The following is a 20,560-nucleotide window of genomic DNA, read 5'->3' as shown; positions in this document are numbered from 1 at the left end:
ATATATATCTATATATATTATATATATATATATATATATATAACAGAACACGCATCTATATATATATATACATTTTATATATATATATATATATATATATATATATTATATATAATATATTATATAAATTATAATATAATATATATACACACCTACTTGCATACATACATGCACACACACCCGAAATACCTTGGAATGTTCTTTTCAAGTAGTAATAAAAAATGAACGCTTGCAAATGCATCTGAGCCAAGCATTGCAGCCCCCGCTTTAACTGGGATGAACATTCTTAGACCAAGACTCTTCGGCTAATTCAAAGGTTTGGTCGAAATTTCCAACGCGACCAGGAAAAAAAAAAAAATAAAAAAAAAAAAATGAGCGGAGGGAAATGTTTGGAGATAACCGAAATGGACGAGGAATTGATTGGGGCATTTTGTGTGGAGGAAAGTGGGCTAAGAATGCCCGCGGTTCGCGAGGTTCCTGTGCCAAGGTTTGGGAGAGAGAGAGAGAGAGAGAGAGAGAGAGAGAGAGAGAGAGAGAGAGAGAGAGAGAACTTGAATGCTTAGAATTTCTTTTTACACAATCCAGTCACGATAAAGTGAAAAACACAGTTTATAATAAAATACAACACTAAAAACACAGTTTATAATTACATACAACACTGTCGAAGAGAGAGAGAGAGAGAGAGAGAGAGAGAGAGAGAGAGAGAGAGAGAGAGAGGTTGCTTTGGGGGTACCGCCATATCATGGAATATATATTTTTGACATCTGTCGTATAATAGGCTATTTGCGGAAACGTAAATTGTACCTAACTATGGCGAAAGGAGAAGCAGGTGTAATCCCAGAAATCCTGAGATATTTTCTCCTCTACATGGAGACAATGATAGGCTGGTCCACTTGTAGTCCATTTCATATAACCCTCTTTTATTATTCCGGCATCATGACATGAGTTCCTTTCGATTTTTTTATACAATGAATCTAGTGGTATTTAATTGTATAGTTTCAACAAAAAATCTGGGTTTCTAGTTAGCATACTTTCCAGATATTTTTCTGCTAAGAGTTTATCCATTATATTATAAGCTATTACTCTAAGCCAGGCTTTCGTGGAGATTTCCTGCTCATGGTATGCAAAGTCTTCTCCTCCCATCTCTTCCACGTTCAGCTCTGCACTGGTCTGAATCTCTGGAGACTTCCATCTCGGTTACTTTTCTTCCCGATCACTTATTTTACATCCTGTGAAAAAGAAAGTCAAGTCAAATGTGCAGTAAATCCCACGAAACTGCATCAAGATCACCTACCCATCAGAAGCGCCTCGGTGGCGTGGTTGGTATGGTGTTTACGGCCCACCTCGGTGGTCGCGGGTTCGATTCTCGGCCATTCCATTGAAAAGTGAGAGATGTTTATTTCTGGTGATAGAAGTTCACTCTCGACGTGGTTCGGAAGTCATGTAAAGCCGTTGGTCCCGTTGCTGAATAACCACAGGTTCCATGCAACGTCAAAACACCATACAAACAAACAAACCTATTCATCAGATCCCGAGTTTAACATCTATGAAAGTCGCAAGTGATCTATGTTCATATGCCCTGCAAATACTGTGTTCGTACCCATTTGCGAACTGCTTTAACCTTGAAATAAGCCTTCAGACCTGCAAGACACTTGTTTCAACCTTTATTCAAGCCTTCACACACCTGCGAGCCACTCAATCATGGCTATTCTGGGCAACTGATGACGGAGATGCCTGTAAGCCCCGCTGATCGGAAGGAAATAGCTCTGCTTTGCAGCTGTAAACATTTCGTTCAACTTGGATGACGTCAAGGCATCTAACGTCCGGTAGGTAAGACAGATACTGTTTCTCCTCGCAGAGAGACGACGGTTTCCTGTTTTGCCGTTTTTTGTTGACATTTTTCTCACGTCTCCCCTTTTTTCTGCTGTACGCTAGAGGATGTGAACGTTGCCACATGATTGCCTGCGAAGGCAGTTCGTAAATTGACGATGCCGTCATGTATCAGACCGTCTTATGAAGGACAGAATTTGACGCCTCAATAAAATCTCTGAGACCTCTTGCATGTAAACAAGTCTGTTTTCCATTTAAATCAGGGATTCCAATTGACTTACGAAATCTGTAATGCCTTCAGAGGCAATTTAACTAGTGATAGCCAGATAGTATGATGACTAATTCTAAATTGCTGATTGGCCGTGAATGAGTAAGTGTTCTCGTTGAGGGAAAGTGGGGTCGAAACAGTGGCCGCATTATTATGCACGCCACTTATTTCTTTCTCATTAAATGCAGCCGCTTGACTATGCTTCCGAGTAATGGACATTCTGTGTTGGTGTGCTTTCATTTTTACATTTATTTTATTGCATATTTTCTCTTGGTCGTTCACGAATTGAATTAGACTCGTATTTTAGCTCTCTCTCTCTCTCTCTCTCTCTCTCTCTCTCTCTCTCTCTCTCTCTCTCTCTCTCTCTCTCTCTCTCCAAACATAGAATTAACGTTTATATCAGAATCGAGTGTTTTCAACGTTTTGGAAAATGATTTGAATTTGGTTTTAGAATTCTCTCTCTCTCTCTCTCTCTCTCTCTCTCTCTCTCTCTCTCTCTCTCTCTCTCTCTCTCTGAGCCTGCATCGCTCATGGGTGATTTCATGTGGGCTCTATTTGGTCGACGCTTCAACTAACGCCAGCGTGAAAGATTAGGTAACATAAACGGTTTTGAGGTAAAAACGCCGTTTTCTACGAAGGCGAATTTAGAAGTCGTCTGTGCTTTGAAAATAACGATGAATAGATAAGATATTTGTTTCTTTTTCGTTAAAGAAAGCTATTAAGATTGCTTTGTCTGTCCGTCTGCGCTTTTCTCTGTCCACATTTTTTCTGTCCGCCTCATCTTAAAAACTACAGAGGCTAGAGGGCTGCAAATTGGTAGGTTGAGTATCCACCCTCCAGTCATCAGGCATGCTAAATTGCAGCCCTCTAGCCTCTGTGGTTTCTATTTTATTTAAGGTTAAAATTTGCCGTGATCGTACGTCTAGCAACGCTATAGGTCAGGCCGTCACCGGGCCGTGGCTGCAAGTTCCACGGGTTCCGGCTCATAAAGCATTATACCGAGGCCACCGAGAGATGGATCTATTTTCGGTGGCCCTGATTATACGCTGTACAGAAAACTCGATTGGGCCGAAGAAACTTCGGGTAATTTATTTACTTGTTAAATAATCATTACAGCCACCAGATAAAAATATGAATTATTGTTCCTTCTTGAGCGTGATGGTCGTTGGTTTGGAAGAAAGACAATAAATCTTGCTCAGGAAACTATAATGGTTGTATGCACATCTTGAACATAATCGTAATGGTCGAATAATGAGCGTACTTGTAATTATTTTTATATTTCTACGTCCTTACAGTTGCGGATTACAAAAGGTGTCTAGATATCCACCAATGCCAAAAATTTACCTACTGGTGTGAAGTACATTATAAACTTCAAATCAAAATTTGCCTGCAATAATTTTCGCAAAATCCCTCAAATAGTACAGACCGGTATCATTTATCCCCGTAGGGGGGTATTGCCGTCAGTGCACCTCATTCGGTGCAATGTAGGCATTACTTAAGGTTCTTTGCACCGCCCCTTCGGACCCTAACTGCAACTACTTTCATTCCTTTTATTGTTCCTCCTTTCATATGCTCTTTCTTCCGTCTTTCTGTCCACCCTCTCCTAACAATTGACTCATAGTACAACTGCTTTGAGGTTTTCTTCCTGTTACACCTTTCAAACCTTTTACTGTCAACTTCCGCTGAATGGCCTTAGTTGCCCCAGTGCTTGGCATAATGCCAAAAATCTATATAAATCAAAATCAGAGTATCATTTACGTTTTCCTTCTAGAGTACCTTTAGTTTCGTTAGCCAAGTCCTCTTATATACATTTCTTTTACTGACAGCAGGTAGTTGACTTTTTAAAATACCAGATCTCCGTCCAGGCTCTGATCTGTACAAAAATCTGGTATTCTCTGGAGCAGTCTGCTAACAGAATTTTGTGCAGCCACGTACTTTAGTTTTGGCGGTATTGTGATACTGGCCAACCCCTCCCCCCCAAAAAAAATAGCAATAACAATAACTTCCGTCTATGTGAGAGAGGGATTATTTAAAAATTGTAGGTATTTCTGATGATTCTTTTTCTCGCCAGATATATTTGTGTATCCGGCTAAATTTGAATCTTGAGAGAAATAAGAAATCTTTCCTAGTGACCCCTCCCCCCCATCAAAATTCGGGGTCGTTATCTACGACTAATATTTCTGGGGAGCGTCATTATCTTGATATTTACAGTCGTGTATGTTTTGAAGGTCATCCCCAACGGGTTTGTACGGTGGTGACCTCGCTTGTATTGAACACCGCAAGGGTGGACACACACACACACCGGGTTAAAACCCTCGGCGGTCACTATCTAGGAAACAAAGATTGGAAATAAAATGTGTGGAGATGCGAATGTGGTTTTCCACATGAAAAGCAGGCGAGCGCTTCTTCCTCTTCTCCTGCAGGTGGTACTTGGTGTCTTTGGGGTGTCTCGAACAGAGGGATCAGCATGCATCGAAAGCATATTTGTCGGATTCCTGGACACGGAGCTTAGCTCCTCCTCGCATACACGTACCAAGACCCCTCGCCATGGGCACTGGCCCAAGGACTTTTACCCTCTGGAGAGGCGCCAGAACTTCAGCCAGGGAGAAGAGAGAAAATATTTCTCTCTCTCTCTCTCTCTCTCTCTCTCTCTCTCTCTCTCTCTCTCTTCTCTCTCTCTCTCTCTCTCTTCTTTCTTCTTTAACGCTTATAAGTGGCTTTTACCAATACTGTCATAATTAATTGGGGCTTCGATTATTTAACTGCATCATATAGGATAGTTATAAAGAACTGACCCTTTTATCCCCCGGCCCCCTCCTTCCGTCTCTCTCTCTCTCTCTCTCTCTCTCTCTCTCTCTCTCTCTCTCTCTCTCTCTCTTCTCTCTCTCTCAAAAAAAAAAAAAAAAAAAAAAAATACACCTACTTGCAGAGTACTTTTGCAAAATACTGCAATGTACATCGAAATCATAATTATAATTGGGATTTCATTATATTCAACATTATTGGTGCCTAGAAAGTTTTCATTAATTTTTTGTCTTCAAACTTTCAGTGCCTAATATTACTTTTCTAGGATTTGAAGCTATGAAACTTTGGTAAATATTCCGTAGTGAATATTTTGTCATAACAAAACGATAACTGCCGATCTGGAGGATTTATGGCTGTTTCTAAATATTATTCCCGATAAGATAATCGGAGGCGCCCGGATGAACATCCTGTTGACGCCTCGTCCATTTAATGTCTTTCAGATCTTTCTAGGTTTCGCCGTAGGATTTTTAAACAGAGTTCAGTGTAAAATGAACTTTGATTTTATTTACAATTTCACTCTGTACATTATTTTTTGCTTATGTTTGTAGAATTGTGGATTAAGTGAGCGCCGAAGTAGGCAGGGCATTCCGTTATCTTAGAAGCGTAATAAAAAAAAATGTCCATAGTAACTCAGGTTACCAGCGCTTAAATGCTATACCAGATATTGTAATCTTCAATCAATCAATCAAGCATTTCCTGTGGCACCCATGGGTTGCATAGGGCCTTGATGACTTCACGCCACCACATTCTGTCCTGGGCCAACTCCTCAAGATCTCTCCAACACTCCTCTGCTTCCAGCCTCATTGTACTCAACCACGTCATCTTTGACCTACCTCCACCTCTTCTACCAAGGAAACCCACCCTGTTGAATCTTCTGTACACATGGCCTTGCCGTAATCAAAGTTAACGGAGGGATGCAGGCTTTAGGATTAGACCCTCCTGCGGGAATCTGTTACGTTCAGGCCCTTTGGTGATCTATGAAGTTCTGTGCACTGCAGGATTAGGGGACCTTAAGAGGAATACTTGCATAATGAATACTAGTTCAAAGTTGTAGGTTGAATTTGGGTTTTCTGTTGAAACCTGCCTGATCAGCAACATTCGAATGGTCTTAGGACTTCATGATTGTCTATCTTCAAATCAGAGTTGCAGTCAGACAAAATTAAATAGACTTACAGGCAATGGCGTAAACGAAAGATAAAGTTAAGGAATTATTTTGAATTTAATATTTGACATTCATTAGGATAAACTAGCGCTTATGCTCTCTGTGTTTCGATCACTAGCACTGAGGAGAAATGTATGGTGATTTATCAAGATCAATCGCACGTGAAAGTTTATAACAGATTCAGTATATTCTAAACAATCGTAAATGAGCAGTTTTTTTTTTTCCAGGTTATGTTGAATCACTAAGAATTGAGAATTGAGACTATTCCCAACCATCGTTTCAGGAGACATAAGCATTCAGTTATGAAATGCACTTAAGCGAATAATTGTATTTAATTATTTTTATTTAAGTCGAAATTATTCTTCTTAGATTATGTTGAGGCTACACATTGCAAGACGCACGGAATCCATACCCGTTAAAGACAACGTATGCAAGAAGCACGAAACCCTAGCTCGAAAAACGCACGGAATCCTAACCCGAAAAAGACAATGTACGTATGTAAAGCATACGGAATCCCTACTCTAATAAAAGACAACGTACGTATACAAGACGCACGGAACCGTAACTCGAAAAAGACAACGTACGTATGTAAGACGCACGGAATCCTAACTCGAAAAAGACAACGTACGTATGCAAGACGCACGGAACCCTAACTCGAAAAAGACGACGTACGTATGCATGGCGCAAGGATTCTTCTTAACTCTGAAAAGACAGGACGCACTGACGACAGAAATAACTCGATCCCACAAATTAATAAAAGTAAAACGCTCGGGTCAATTGGCAGAATTTATCTCGTTAACTCTCGAACCTGGTGGTAATGGGGCTTAGGATCCTTTAAGCAGAAAGCCTCTTTATCCAAAGTGGAGGAAATGTACTGCTAAGTGCGCCCCAGTTTAAAAGAGGTTTAAAAAGAGCTGAACAGGATCTGTCCTCACTCTGCCATATGGTGGTGGTAATGAAGTAGTGAAGCTTTCGCGCCTCTGATTTCTATCTTCTGAGATAATGTGTTGCATATAATCTCTCTCTCTCTCTCTCTCTCTCTCTCTCGTTTGTTCGTTCGTTCTTACACGTTTAACGCTAATAAATGTTATATAAATGTTATACTAGGGTTTCTATTGTTTAGACTGCATCATTTGGGATAGTTCTGAAAGAAGTTTTTAACACTTAAAAGACCCATTTATCAATTCTGTCATAATTATAATTGGGGCTTTGATTATTTAGCTGCATCATTTATGATAGTTCTAAGAAGTAACCTCTCTCTCTCTCTCTCTCTCTCTCTCTCTCTCCTCTCTCTCTCTCTCTCTGCTCTCTCTCTCTCGTTCCTCCGCACGTTAGCTGACTTTTAAAATGACTTTTATCAATATTGCCATAATTACAATTAGGGCTTTGATTATTTAGCTGCATCATTTGTGACAGTTCTAAGAAGTAATACCCCCCCCCTCTCTCTCCTCTTCTCTCTGTCTCTTCTCTCTCTCTCTCTTCCTCATCTCGTCTCTCTCTCTCTCCTCTCTCTCCATGTGCGCGCTCGTGTGGTTTTTATACGGGTCCTTTAAATTTTTGGCGTCCCAGTTGTCATATTGACAAAAGTGGATGCTTTAATGTTAGCAGCAGAATCCTAGTTTTTTTTTTTTCTTTTTTTTTTTTACCTTTAAAAGAAGCTCCATCTAAAGTTCCTCCGCCGATGTAATGGGCATTGAAACAATCAGGGTTGCAGGTTTCTATCTATAACGATGATCTGGTCTGATATAACCCGGATAGGAATCTATTTCGGTCTTCCCCCTCGAGACCACCATAAAAAGAAAAAAGAAAGTCGCTCTTGATTTTCTGTTTTGTTATTGCAGCTCTTAGGGCGATTTATTTTGTCTTGGTTGTTTCTCCTTTGGTTTAGTTTGGGGTTTGTGTTAGTATTATTTTTGTTTGTTTTCCATTAAATCTCCTCCGTAGGGGGCTAGTGGTGACAGTGCACCTCATGCGGTGTACTGTTGGAATTACTTTAGATTCTTTGCAGCGTCCCTTCGGCCGTAGCTGCAACCCTTTTCACTCATTTTACTGTAACTCCATTCATATTCTCTTCTATCTTCCTATCCACCCTCTCCTAACGGTTGTTAGGTTTTCCTCCTGTTAACCTTTCAAGCGCTTCTACTCGCAATGTCCCTTTCAGCGCTGAATGACCTCACAGGTTCCAGCGCTTGGCATTTTGTCCAAAATTCTATAATCCGTTAGGGTTAAGGGCCAAACATTGAGAAAATTGTAGGAACAGTGGCAACAAGGAAAAATTAATTTGCAAACTATGAATTAATGAATGTTCGAGCAATTTATGAAGTGGGCATTTAAAAGCAGAATTTTTGTGCGTTGCTGTTCTGATAAAAGACTGGATAAATTTTTAGATTTTAAAAAGCAACTCCGAGGAATAACTTTTTGCTTCTCGTAAGAACATGCAGAATTGTTCAGTGGACCGTAGCAACTGGATGAATTACTTCGACTTTTGAAGCTAAAATTTGAAACCAAAACAAGTTGAACTACTTTGGAATATATTTGAAAACACGCAGCAACGCTCTCTCTCTCTCTCTCTCTCTCTCTCTCTCTCTCTCTCTCTCTCTCTCTCTCTCTCTCGTTTTTATTGATTTTAACCATTAAACGAAGAAGCTGTTAGTTGCATGCCTCCCACCATTTATGTAAATTAGCATAAGAGCGAGGCTATTAATTCTCTGAAGACTGCTATTCTGATCTGTCGAATCTGTCCTCTAAGCAGGGCGTGGTTGTTGAGTCCGCTCTGTCAGATAGTTACACTTAATTTCGTCTAATTAGACCGGAGTCGTCTATCTGCAATTTAATTTCTGAAGAACGGAAATTATGATCGATTTTGCGAGCAGGGTTTTCCCTAGTTTCATTCCTCTGTACTGACGGGGCTTAGTTATACTATCTTGAATTAGAATCAGTACTTTATTTAAGTTGCCTAACCATCATGTCTGACAGTGGATTCTTTGTTGTTTTATTAAATTTGTACTGGGCTTTATTCTTCAACTTTTGTGGACTCTGATCTGTAAGTATACTTGGTGTGTGTGTGTGTGTGTGTGTGTGTGTGTGTGTGTGTGTGTGTGTGTGTGTGTGTGTGTGTGTGTGTGTAGAAGAGGGTTTAGTTTCCAAATTTCGTTTTTGTGAATTTTTCATATAAACTTTGTTGTTGGTTTTAATGTTTTTGCTTACATAGTGCATTTGTTCTTACTATTTAACTTGGTGATTTTTCTCTTTAAACTTTCGGCAATTTTTCTTTATGAATTCATTTAATCTTATTATAGTTTTTTTCGTTTTAGCGTTTAATTTTATTTTTTAAAGCTAATACCATCTTCTCTTAATGAGTAATATCTACTTAATGAATGTATTGTAATTCCTCTATGCAGTTATCTTTAAGTATTTATATTTTGTAATACTAAAGGAGTACCTCAGGGTGGAAAAGGTGCGTATAGTATACCACAGAATGTCATTCATTCTAGAGGGCTTCCCCTATACGCATACGGCGTTCGGGTTGCCTGTTGTTCTGTATTTGTCAGGTTTTTGCTCAATTAAGCGTTTCTTTTTTTTATAACTAAAAGTCCGTTTGCGCTTGCCCCCAGGTGAATGGCGGTAGCGTGGCATCCAACGCAGGACTGCAGGCAGGAGACGCCATCGTGAAGATCGGCGGAAAGGACGCTCTCTCTCTGAGGCACAAGGAGGCTCAAGAGGCCATCCTCAAGGCCGGCAACAGCTTCGAACTCGTTGTCCAGAGGTAAGTAGAACCCATGAGGATTTGGTGTCAGGAACTCGGTATCGAACTGTAACGAATACGATGACTTCAGAAGCTCTGGGAATAGTAATAAACAGTTTCTAGACCTAGCGTCTATTCTCAGTCACGCTGGAATAGTAATAAACAGTTTGTAGACCTAGTGTCTATTCTCAGTCACGCTGGAATAGTAATAAACAGTTTGTAGACCTAGTGTCTATTCTCAGTCACGCTGGAATAGTAATAAACAGTTTGTAGACCTAGCGTCTACTCTACTGTGTTCAATATGGATAATGCTGAAAAGATTCCACAGGAGCGCAGTGTTGAACTGTAATGAATACGATGAATTCGCAAAGCTCTAGGAATAGTAATAAGAAGGTCCTGTGATCTGACATTTTGGAAGATATATTTTATTACAGAAGAGCAAAATGACTAAATTAAAATTCATGTTCAGCTTTTATAATGTGTAAAGTAAATATGGATAATGAATATCTTTCTGTTTTTCAGTTAGGTAAAAAAAAACACACACACACACACACACACACACACACACACACACACACACACGAAGGCGTGTCGGATGATATGATGGGTTTTAAACACTGCCAAGATAATGGAAGTCGGAAGTTGGGTATAATAGGAAGGTTTCTTTGTGAGGTGGATTGCTCCGTCGATTAGAGGTTACAGGTAAATGGGAGAAAGAGATTGTGGAAGGTTCTCCCAGAACAAGGTCGGCTAGATAGACTAAGAGAACCTGTGAGCGTCTTAATTGGAGTCTGCAAGGTGAAGGTGAAAGACGCATTGAATGTAGCGGGAGAGTCTGGGCACCAAAGCTTTGGAAATCCTCTGAATTGATAAAGGTGTTCGTGAACGCTGGGTAGATTTACTCCTCCTGTTGTAAACTTTGGTTGTTTGCGAATTGAAACGAAAAGAAAAACGGGATGCGGAACAGATGGGCGAATCGTGAGAGCAGTTTCAATGCATCTGGATTCAGTCCAAGCGAATGCACAGCACTGTTGTTCATGTCAGCCTACACATTAGGTGTCATTGCAAAGTCTCTTAAATCTGGGCAGACGTATCGCCAATAAGATTTCTCGAAATGCATCCAATCAGAAAACAGCTCTGTTGCTGCGGGGAAATCAGTTTTCGAGTGCAAGCAACGAGAGGATGAATAAACCTAGTCTGATGGCTGTGTGTAGTCGTAATAATACTCCTGACGCCTTGTAGCTCATCGCTTGGGTTATGTTAGGGCCACGTTGCAACATCCATTAAAAAACATTGTCGAGTCTTCTTCTAATCACGGCCTGAAAGGATCCATTCTTAGCAAAAGCTTTCTCGCCATATTTGGTGCGGTTACTCCGCAGGCATTTGCATGCCAGACGACGCAGACCTTTTTTGTTATTTCCACTTCTCTTCGCTTAACGAAAGTGAATTCTTGGATCTTTTAGCGGAGTCATTTCTATAAACATAATATAGAAAATTGTAATTTATGTCTTTTTTTTTTTTTCGTTTAATGCAACGGTTTGTTGGTGGAACTGATTAAGTGGCGGTTGATTAGAGTTGCCTCATAATGTTGCAGTCGATGACGACCTTCCAAATATATTTATATGCATTAGCGACCTTTGAATGAAATGCCTAATCAACTGGGATTGTTAGTGGCAGTCAAAATTTGCATTTGAGGTAAGCAGCTTGCCTTTAGCAAATACAAAGTTAGCTTAATGTGTTGCTTTTCCTCTTCGTCGTGATCAGGTGTCAGTAGCAATCTTGAGGCGGAATCAAATGAACCGCTTTTGCTTCTGCGAAACATTTAAGTTTCTTTTGGCTGTTGCTACTTGAAGAAACTCGTCTCATACCTCTAGTGTCTGCGCTAGGGAAACGAAGAGGTTCAGCTGCTAAGTTGTTGTTAATAAACAAGACTTGACTCGGTCCTTAAGCCAATGATCATGATGGCGACCATAAACGTGCTTGTAAAAAAAGAAGAAGAAGAAAGAAAAACTGTTACAGGAGGGGCCGATGTAATATATGGGGTCAAGGTTGCCACTCTCCCGTTGTAATTTATCCGTGTAATACGAGGAGTCGTGATGATTGCATAAATAGTTAGGGATTGGCGGTGTTGGTGTTTTCGCAGTTAGATTCTGTTTATTCTTGAGCTAAGTAAACTTGCCCCCCAAGTCTCCAAGTCAAGGAGGCCGTTAGTCATAGGGAAGGACATTTAAAATTTACATTTAAAGTATTAGTTTTGCTTCAATTTTTTTTATGTGAAATTATTATTATTATTATTATTATTATTATTATTATTATTATTATTATTATTATTATTATTATTATTTATTATTGTCATAGGGAAGGACATTTAAAATTTACATTTAAAGTATTAGTTTTGGTTCTTCAATTTTTTTATGTGAAATTATTATTATTATTATTATTATTATTATTATTATTATTATTATTATTATTATTATTATTCCAAGAGATGAACCCTTTTCATATGGAGCATGCTCACGGGGGCCACTGACGTGAAATTAAGCTTTTTAAGAATTTAGTGCTCAGAAGGTAATAGGAAATACGGAAAGAAGAGATCAGTTATTAGAAAAGAAAAGATAAACGAACCCATTAAGAAAAACGCGGATAAAAATGTAGGTAAATAATTAAAATACGTAAAAAAAACATTTTAAAATACTATCCAATGAAAATTCAGCACACGCATATTGAGTGTTTATGATAGTCCCAACGCTTTTTGAGTTTGGGTGCTAACCGTACGTATTTACAATCTGTGTGGGAATATACTCTGTTTTTTTCCATCTGTCCACCCGCCTGTGGTGTTTGCGTATGGTAACACTGAGTCCCGGGCTTTAGATAGTTACATTCAGCTTACATTCAACAATTATAATAATATCCTATTTCGAATATTAACGGTGTAATTCGCATAGTAAATTATTAAAACACTTTTCAGTTGTAAATGTACACCCAGATAACCTTTTATTTACCTAGAACTTACACATAACGTAACTATCTAAAGCCCGGGACGCAGTGTTACCATGCGCAAACACCACAGGCGGGTGGGGAAAAAAGAAAGAAAGAAAAAAAAACAGAGTATAGATCGCTGTCATTGGTGATACAGCTGTGGACGCTGCGAGTTAAGGTCACTTGTACTGTACTTACCGAAGCAATGTTACAATCTCTACTGAATACAACCAGTCACTGTAACAGTAGATTTGACACAAGTCTCAGGACGTAGGTGTTCAAAAGTCACGAATTTGTAAGAACCACGCTACAAGCTTTTGCATTTTGAATGCCCGATAATGTAACCCCCATTTCAAATTTGTTATATATGTTGGCAAGTTTCCCATCTCAGCAAATTGTCTTAAAAATGAGATAGATGGCATTTTAATCCTTGAGTCGTAGTCCTCTTAAGAAATCATTGGTAATGTTTGAAAAACTCCACTCTCTCTCTCTCTCTCTCTCTCTCTCTCTCTCTCTCTCTCTCTCTCTCTCTCTCTCTCTCTCCCCACAAAGCATGTAGCATGCATGTATCAAAAGTTTCCTTAAATATTCAACATCATTCGTGAGCAAACATCAACCGTTAATGAAGCAGTAGACAACACCTGAGGAGACATCAGAAAGAGCAGCATCGTCCCGCGTCAGCGAGAAACATCCAAACAGCCAGTCTCTCATACAGTGCACCGGAGGGTGCCAGCTTCTTGATGGACTTGATTATGGCGTATTCGGTGTTGATATCGCGTAACATGATGATGTAAAAATGCCCCCACCCCACCTCACCTCCTTTTTTCCCGTCGATAGGGCCAAAGAATGAGAGAAAGTTTGTTTTTGCTGTCTCGAGAGAGCCGTTTGTCCTGACACACACGTTTTCTTCGCTTGGACGTCGGTTTCAGCTGTTGTTGATACGTACGTACACGTACGTGGTTTAGTACACGTATGAATTTTGTAGGGAAAGCATGATGCCTTATAAATCTACATGGCTGTCCACCCCCTCCCCCGCCCCCCACGTCCCACCACTCCACCCCTTCCCAAATCCCTTGTCCACAAGACCACACGCTTCCCTGTACATCAAACTAATTGACTTTAACTGGGTGAAGTAGGTGTTCAAGTAGCCTGCGTCGCAGCGATACCCGGTGGGGGGCGGCGGGGTATGGTGGGGTATTGATACATGGAAAGGAACGGACAGTCTAGCATGAAGGAAATACTAGATAGAGAAGGGCGCATAAGAGGCCATTATCAGTATGATGCGTCAGGCTACATCTGCTTGGCGCTCATTACATCCCGGTATACCATGTCAGTTCATTATCTCCGTGCTTCTAGTTGTCTCATGAGGGCGCTCTTCACTGTTGAAGCTTGCTTGTGAAGTTAGTCTTTATTTATTTTTATGTAAATAAGCCCCCTCATATATGAATGAACACTAATAATAATTCTGATTCAGTATGCCGTCAGTGCCATCGCTAGATGAATGCTGGTTTCTTTAACCGCAATTCTCGGCCTAGTCCCAGTTTCCGAACTAAACAGGAGCCTCGCTTACAAACTCGCCTCCGCATTGTTTTTCAACTGACCCTATTCTCTATCACCCCTGACCCACTTTGAAGGGAGCCCCCTACCTCTTCGAAGAAGAATTGAGTCATTTTCTAGATATCCTTTAAAAGCCGTGACAGGATGCGCACGTCTTCGGAGATCACCGCAGGCGTCTTACATAACGGCGACAAATGGCCCATCGTTATCTCGCGGCCTCCGTCGGCTCTCGGATAATGCTTGGTGTTGCTCGAGATAAAGCAGCCAACCTCTCGGTCAGGGTGGGGGGAGGGGAGGGTGCCAGCACTCTACTCCCTCCCCCTCTCAGTCCATCCTCTCGAGATTGATAAGAAATTACACCTGGAGTCCTGAGCCTCTCTCTCTCTCTCTCTCTCTCTCTCTCTCTCTCTCTCTCTCTCTCTCTCTCTCGTACCACATCGTTTTTCTTAGACGCCATTAAATCTCATTAGTTTTATAATTATCCCATTTCTCTATTAAACATGGAGTTATCAGTTTTGATCCAAATTGTAATAATTTTTTATATTTTTCCTGAAGTTTAGGACTCTCTCTCTCTCTCTCTCTCTCTCTCTCTCTCTCTCTCTCTCTCTCTCTCTCTCTCTCTGTGCCTTTGTTCAACAAATGAGAAAAATCTTACGCTGATTTTTTTTTTGGCCAATTTTTAGTTGTCGTCGCTTGATATATCTATTCACGTCACTTTGGTGTTCCGTATCTACAACTCCATTTAGTTGTACTAACGCATACTACCGTATGCAGATTTAATGTCATATTGGCGGCAGTCTTTGAAAGTGAGAGTCAACATGGCTGCACAGATATAACGACATTAACAGATTGCCCCCTTTTTTTCCTTGCCATATGTTCGCCATGACAGTTTTCAGACGATTGAAAGTTTACCCTAATATATATTCAGGTTACGCTCTTGGGACTGTGCTGTACCACCCTCCCGTACAGAGAGAGAGAGAGAGAGAGAGAGAGAGAGAGTGTGTGTCTAGCATTTGGTCTTTTCTGGTTACCATTCTTGTGCTTGTGAGGTCACCCTCGATCATATTTTAATGTTTTTGACCTGAATTTTAATTAGCGATGTAGTAATCATTTTTGGAACAGTTGCCCTCCTGCAATCGTTACTACGATGCTGCAGCTTCTTAATAGGAATTTAGATTTTAAATTTAATCTGACAATGAAGCTTTCAATGTGGAAAATTAAATCTGGCAGAGCTCTTTACAAAGCGCCTCTTGATATTTACTTTACCGAGACTGTGTTCCAAATATTTGTACCATGACTGCGACAATAAAATTGTACTGAATAGTTGGGTAACGCCTATTCTTTAGTATAAAAATTTAAAGGACGTGGTATGTTAGGAAAATTTCCTTTGCAGTTGAGCGTTTTAAGTCTTATATCGGTGTTTGTGGTGTTCGTAGGTAGTCATATGAGAGAGTGTGTGCGAGAGACCATTTGTTTACTTTTTCAACTGAGGTTGGCGCCGTGCATGGCTCGAGATCTCGAGTGAGACCACATTTTCACTCACACTCTCTCACTCACTCAAGATGACGGCCAGTTGTAATAAGAAAAAAAAAAATGTTTATCTGTCCAATGAAATATCTGAATACATCTCAATTGGATTTTCTAAATATTTCATCAACCCGGATTTATAGTTCCTGCAGCTTAATTTACCGCCATCCTCTGAGCTCATCAGCTAAAACAAGTTCTGAAACATTGTCCTTTGCCAGTCTTTCTCACACTACTACGATGATTGAGCAAGATTCTAAATGAGGACGAGAAGTTAAAGCTATGAATCGTGAAGGGAAAAGGCTGCATGTTCTGTCTTCTCCTCTTCAGTTCATGGAGATGGGCTTTGGCTCTGTGTGTGTGTGTGTGTGTGTGTGTGTGTGTGTGTGTGTGTGTCAACAAACAAGAGCTTGAGTAGGTGATACGTGATACATCCTTTTGGGTATTGCATGAAAGGCGGGCTGGGACGGGCGGCGGCGGGGCAAGTGAAACACCGTAGAGAATTAGGTATTTGTATGAGGTAGCTTTTTTTTGTTCTTGTCTTTTCTTGTATAAATAACGTCGTAAAGCATTCTTATCAGACATAAACCTTTCAGAAAGGTGGCAGCGTAGAAGTGCATAATTAGAGGTGTGGTGGACCGTGGAGGCAGTGTGAAGGGGGAGGGGGGCCAAGGATAATACATATCGGAGGTCGGTGTAAATGGCTGAGTTAGAGCGGGAGAGATCAGGGGTTTCGGACGCGCGGCCGCATGCGTGCTGGTATTTAAAGTTGTGGCCAGTGAATAAACTGCGTCTAGTAGGTGCCTTGCTTTCGTAAAGTACCCTGGTTGGGTTTTCATAACATACAAAATACGCATAATGAAGGTGTCGCCGCCTGTCTCAGAGCATTTGAACGTGTCACTCTTACAGATGCCTCGAGTTATCCCGAAGTATCTCTGAGAAGGAAGGCGGTCGTCTCACCAGTCACCACTAATCCCCGCAACATGCATGTCTTCGTCTGATGTTCATGTCGCGGTTTGTTTGTTTGTTTGGGTGGGTGGTCTATATACGGTCTGAGCAAAGGGATGATCAGCATTATACGTGTAACATTTCATTAATTTTTACAATAAACCATTGATCAGGTTGTCATGTGAACACATCATTGATAAATATAATTTTATTTTCATATCCTTCATACGCGGCCACTCATGTTGGCTATCGCGTTTTTCCCCCACCTCTGTCATCTTTAAGTATAGAGACGCTGCGTGAAGAAGGATTGTCGTGTAAGAAGACACCGCGTCTTGAAGGAACAGGGCTGGCTTTAAATAGGTTCACAACTTTCTCTCTTGTTGTTTAATGCTTGACAGTTCAATTATCGGTGGAAGTTTTGTGGGTGTAACACAAAAAGCATTTCTGCACTACGATCTCTTAGCTTGTGGGGTTTAAATGCCACATGAAAGACGGCACAGTTAAAAACGAAGAAGTGTATTGATGTTGACTGTCTAAATTTAGTGATGTTTACCAGAACGTAATGATTTGGCGCATAAAGATAAACATGACACAGCAGCACCTTTGCTTCGTCCACTTTTCAAGATGACTCGAGGATATTACGAGCGAATTTGCGTTCCTGATTCGCTCCTGAAGGAATAATGTAACAGCTAAATTTGGGTAGTTTCATAAGCCTTTTATTGGAGAATGTCTAAAAAATGGATAAAGATGGTTAAAATCCCAATAAAAATAAACCGTGTTTATAGAACGTGAGTTGACAATGATAAAAAAAATCGTATCTGGTATTTAAGAAAATAACAAACCCCACCAACTGTGAAGTGGATAATAGTGAATTAAACGAATGGCATCAGCTGTTTCGCATCGTTCTTCGGAAAAGTCGAATCTCTTCTTTTTTTTCCGAAGCTGGCGAGGACGATGTTGACCTGCCCGATGTGTGCAGCAGCTGTGCACAAACATCAAGACTTGGATGTTTACGCCTGTGATGTCGTTCCTTTGAAAATGCCGCCTTCAAGTGATAATAATATGACGGTGGCGTCATTCGTACTAGTTCTCTCTCGCTGGATTAGGGAAGAATCGCTAACTGGACACCTCCTGTCCGCTTTAATGTTCTTGACTGTTATTTAGAGGTGGGTGAAGTAATTCGAGTAATGCAGCGTGAAGAATGATTGGTGTTCATGTTTTATTTACGGTCATTTAACGTTTCCTTTTTAATAAACGTTCGGGTTCTTAGTCATAACATTGGTGAAAGTGAGAAACTGGATTTTGTACAATAGTTTTTTACTTTCGTATACTTACTAAGGCTAGTCTGTTATATTCATAACGCAGGACACGATAGACTGCAGAAAATTAATAGTTCTTTACATTTTAGGAATCAAGATTTAAAATCAGATGTTATTAAACGTAAGATTTAAATGCATTAGTTAATAAACATCGAATATACCAAAGCGAGACCTTGGCACCCATCTCACAAGATAATGTATTACAAATGTCAAAACGTCTGAATTCCATATAAAAACTAGATTAGCGACGACGTAAAGAAAATGGCATTGCCACAACGTTGTCGTATTTCACAATCCCGAACGGCGGGGGCAGAGCGGAACGAGTTCTAGGGGCAATTTCGGCTTCCCTCAATTACGGCCTACCTACCATGCGTTCCCCGACCTTGTGGATGATTGGTGGCTGTTGCCTTCACCTCTGACCCGGTCTTGTAAGCGCGCGCTCTCGCCTCAAGTACGCGCAGGTGCTTTCTTCTAACCGGACTTGATCTTTGAAGAGTTGTTGATGTTGTTTGCACTGGAAGGAAGAATAAGATCCTCAGGCAGTTTGTCTACGCTTATCAGAATGCTTACACAACATTTGACAGCATTTACCAAAATGCTTGCAAAGCATTTGACAACATTTACCAAAATGCTTGCAGATCGTTTGACAGCATTTATCAGAATGCTTGCAGAGCGTTTGACAGCATTTATCCAAAAGCTTGCAGAGCGTTTGACAGCATTTACCAGAATGCTTGCAGAGCATTTGACAGCATTTACCAAAAAGCTTGCAGAGCATTTGACAACATTTGCCAAAATGCTTGCAGAGCATTTGACAACATTTATCAGAATGCTTGCAAAGTATTTGACAGCATTTATCAAAATGCTTGCAGAGCACTTGACAGCATTTATCAAAATGCTTGCAGAGCGTTTGACAGCATTTATCCAAAAGCTTGCAGAGTGTTTGATAGCATTTATCAAAATGATGCAGAGCATTTGCCAGTATTTATCAAAAAGCTTGCAGAGCACTTGACAGCATTTATTAAAATGATGCAGAGCATTTGACAGCATTTATCAAAATTTTTGCAGAGCATTTGACAGCAGTTATCAAAATGCTTGCATATCAACGCTTTTCATACATTTGAACACGCGGAGACATAATAATTGTCTGAGAATTTTCCCCCATATGACAGTGCTGATAACATGAAAAACAATAAGATACTGTTCAGTCAATGGATTCATTGTACAACCGCTCTGAGGTTTTCCTCCTGTCACGCCTCTCAAACCTTTTTACAGTCAATTTCCGTTTCAAAACTGAAATACCTAATAGGTCCCAGCGCTTGGCATTTGGCCTAAATTCTATATTCTGTTCTACCCTCTAATAAGGTAGTGTCGCATGATCCAACGGCAGCACAGCGCTAAAGAATTGCAAGTCCTTCTTATCCCACCAAAGAGTAATTACTCTCGACGTGGTTCAGAAGTCACGTAAAGCCGTTGGTCCCGTTGCTGAATAACCACTGGTTCCATGCAACGTCAAAACACCATACAAACATACAAAGGGTAATTATTGCTTTCGAGTGTGAATTTCCCATCAGGTGATCAGCCTGCCTTGGCCAGGGATAAGAAAAGTCTCTCTTTCGAACGAGAAAACGAAACAAAAACAAACTGTACCAAAGGTTCCGACATCTGCTCCTGAGAGAGAGAGAGAGAGAGAGAGAGAGAGAGAGAGAGAGAGAGAGAGAGAGAGAGAGAGAGAGAGGTTGCTTTTAGTTTCCTCGCGGCATCTTTTCTCTTCTCTCTGGAGTGTGTGGTTGGAGGGAGGGGGGTGTGAGGGAGATAATAAAAGTGCGTCCAATTAACGAAAAACAGTCAGAGAGAAATAAAGCAGGAATTTATTTTAGGGTTTTCTGAAAGGTTCATTGGCCGAACAGATTCACCCTGGTTTAAAACCCCAGAGGAAGTATATTGAACAGCATGAAGTTGAATTATTCGCGCCGAAGTTAGAGTAACTGAAGTTCTTTCTAATAGACGTCATTTATCCAACTTGAATGACTAAATATTGAATTCATGAAGTTGAGAGCAGTTTTAAAATATTCCACTGGAAGCGTTTTGTAATCCAGTGATGGATTAAAAAAAAAATCTCGATACAATATTGCCACAATAATAAGGGGGAAAAATAGTGAATTCCCAGCATCCGGGACGTTTGCGCGGATGCGCCTTTCCTCGTAAAACCAATCACTTTTCTCACCTGCGCGAAAGTCGCTATCACTTCCTCTCATCCGGTTTAATTCGCAGTTACTTAACCGGAAGTGGAGTGTAAACCGCCTCTACCTCCCCTCTTCGTCTGCTTCTCCTTCAATCTCGTATCTTCGTGACCCGCGAGACCTTCTGCCGGAGTAATTGTGTCGATAGTAATTGCTGTCGCCCGTTGGCAGAGCTGGTGTACA

The 20,560-nt window shown here is 40.5% G+C and overlaps 1 protein-coding gene across 36 annotated transcripts in view; it reads left to right on the top strand.

Annotated features, from left to right (window-relative positions):
• LOC135205466 (PDZ and LIM domain protein Zasp-like) overlaps positions 1-20,560 on the top strand; it is a 127,869-nt gene that overhangs the window by 58,154 nt on the left and 49,155 nt on the right. For all 36 annotated transcript variants that reach the window (XM_064236133.1, XM_064236142.1, XM_064236135.1 and 33 more), the window contains exon 2: positions 9,680-9,831. In XM_064236133.1, coding sequence (XP_064092203.1) covers positions 9,680-9,831 — 152 coding nt within the window. The remainder of the gene's footprint in view (positions 1-9,679; positions 9,832-20,560) is intronic.

This window comes from Macrobrachium nipponense, chromosome 24 (genome assembly GCF_015104395.2).
Source record: "Macrobrachium nipponense isolate FS-2020 chromosome 24, ASM1510439v2, whole genome shotgun sequence".
NCBI lineage: Eukaryota > Metazoa > Arthropoda > Malacostraca > Decapoda > Palaemonidae > Macrobrachium > Macrobrachium nipponense.
Note: the sequence above shows the minus strand (reverse complement) of the source record. Positions and strands in the feature narration are given on the sequence as shown.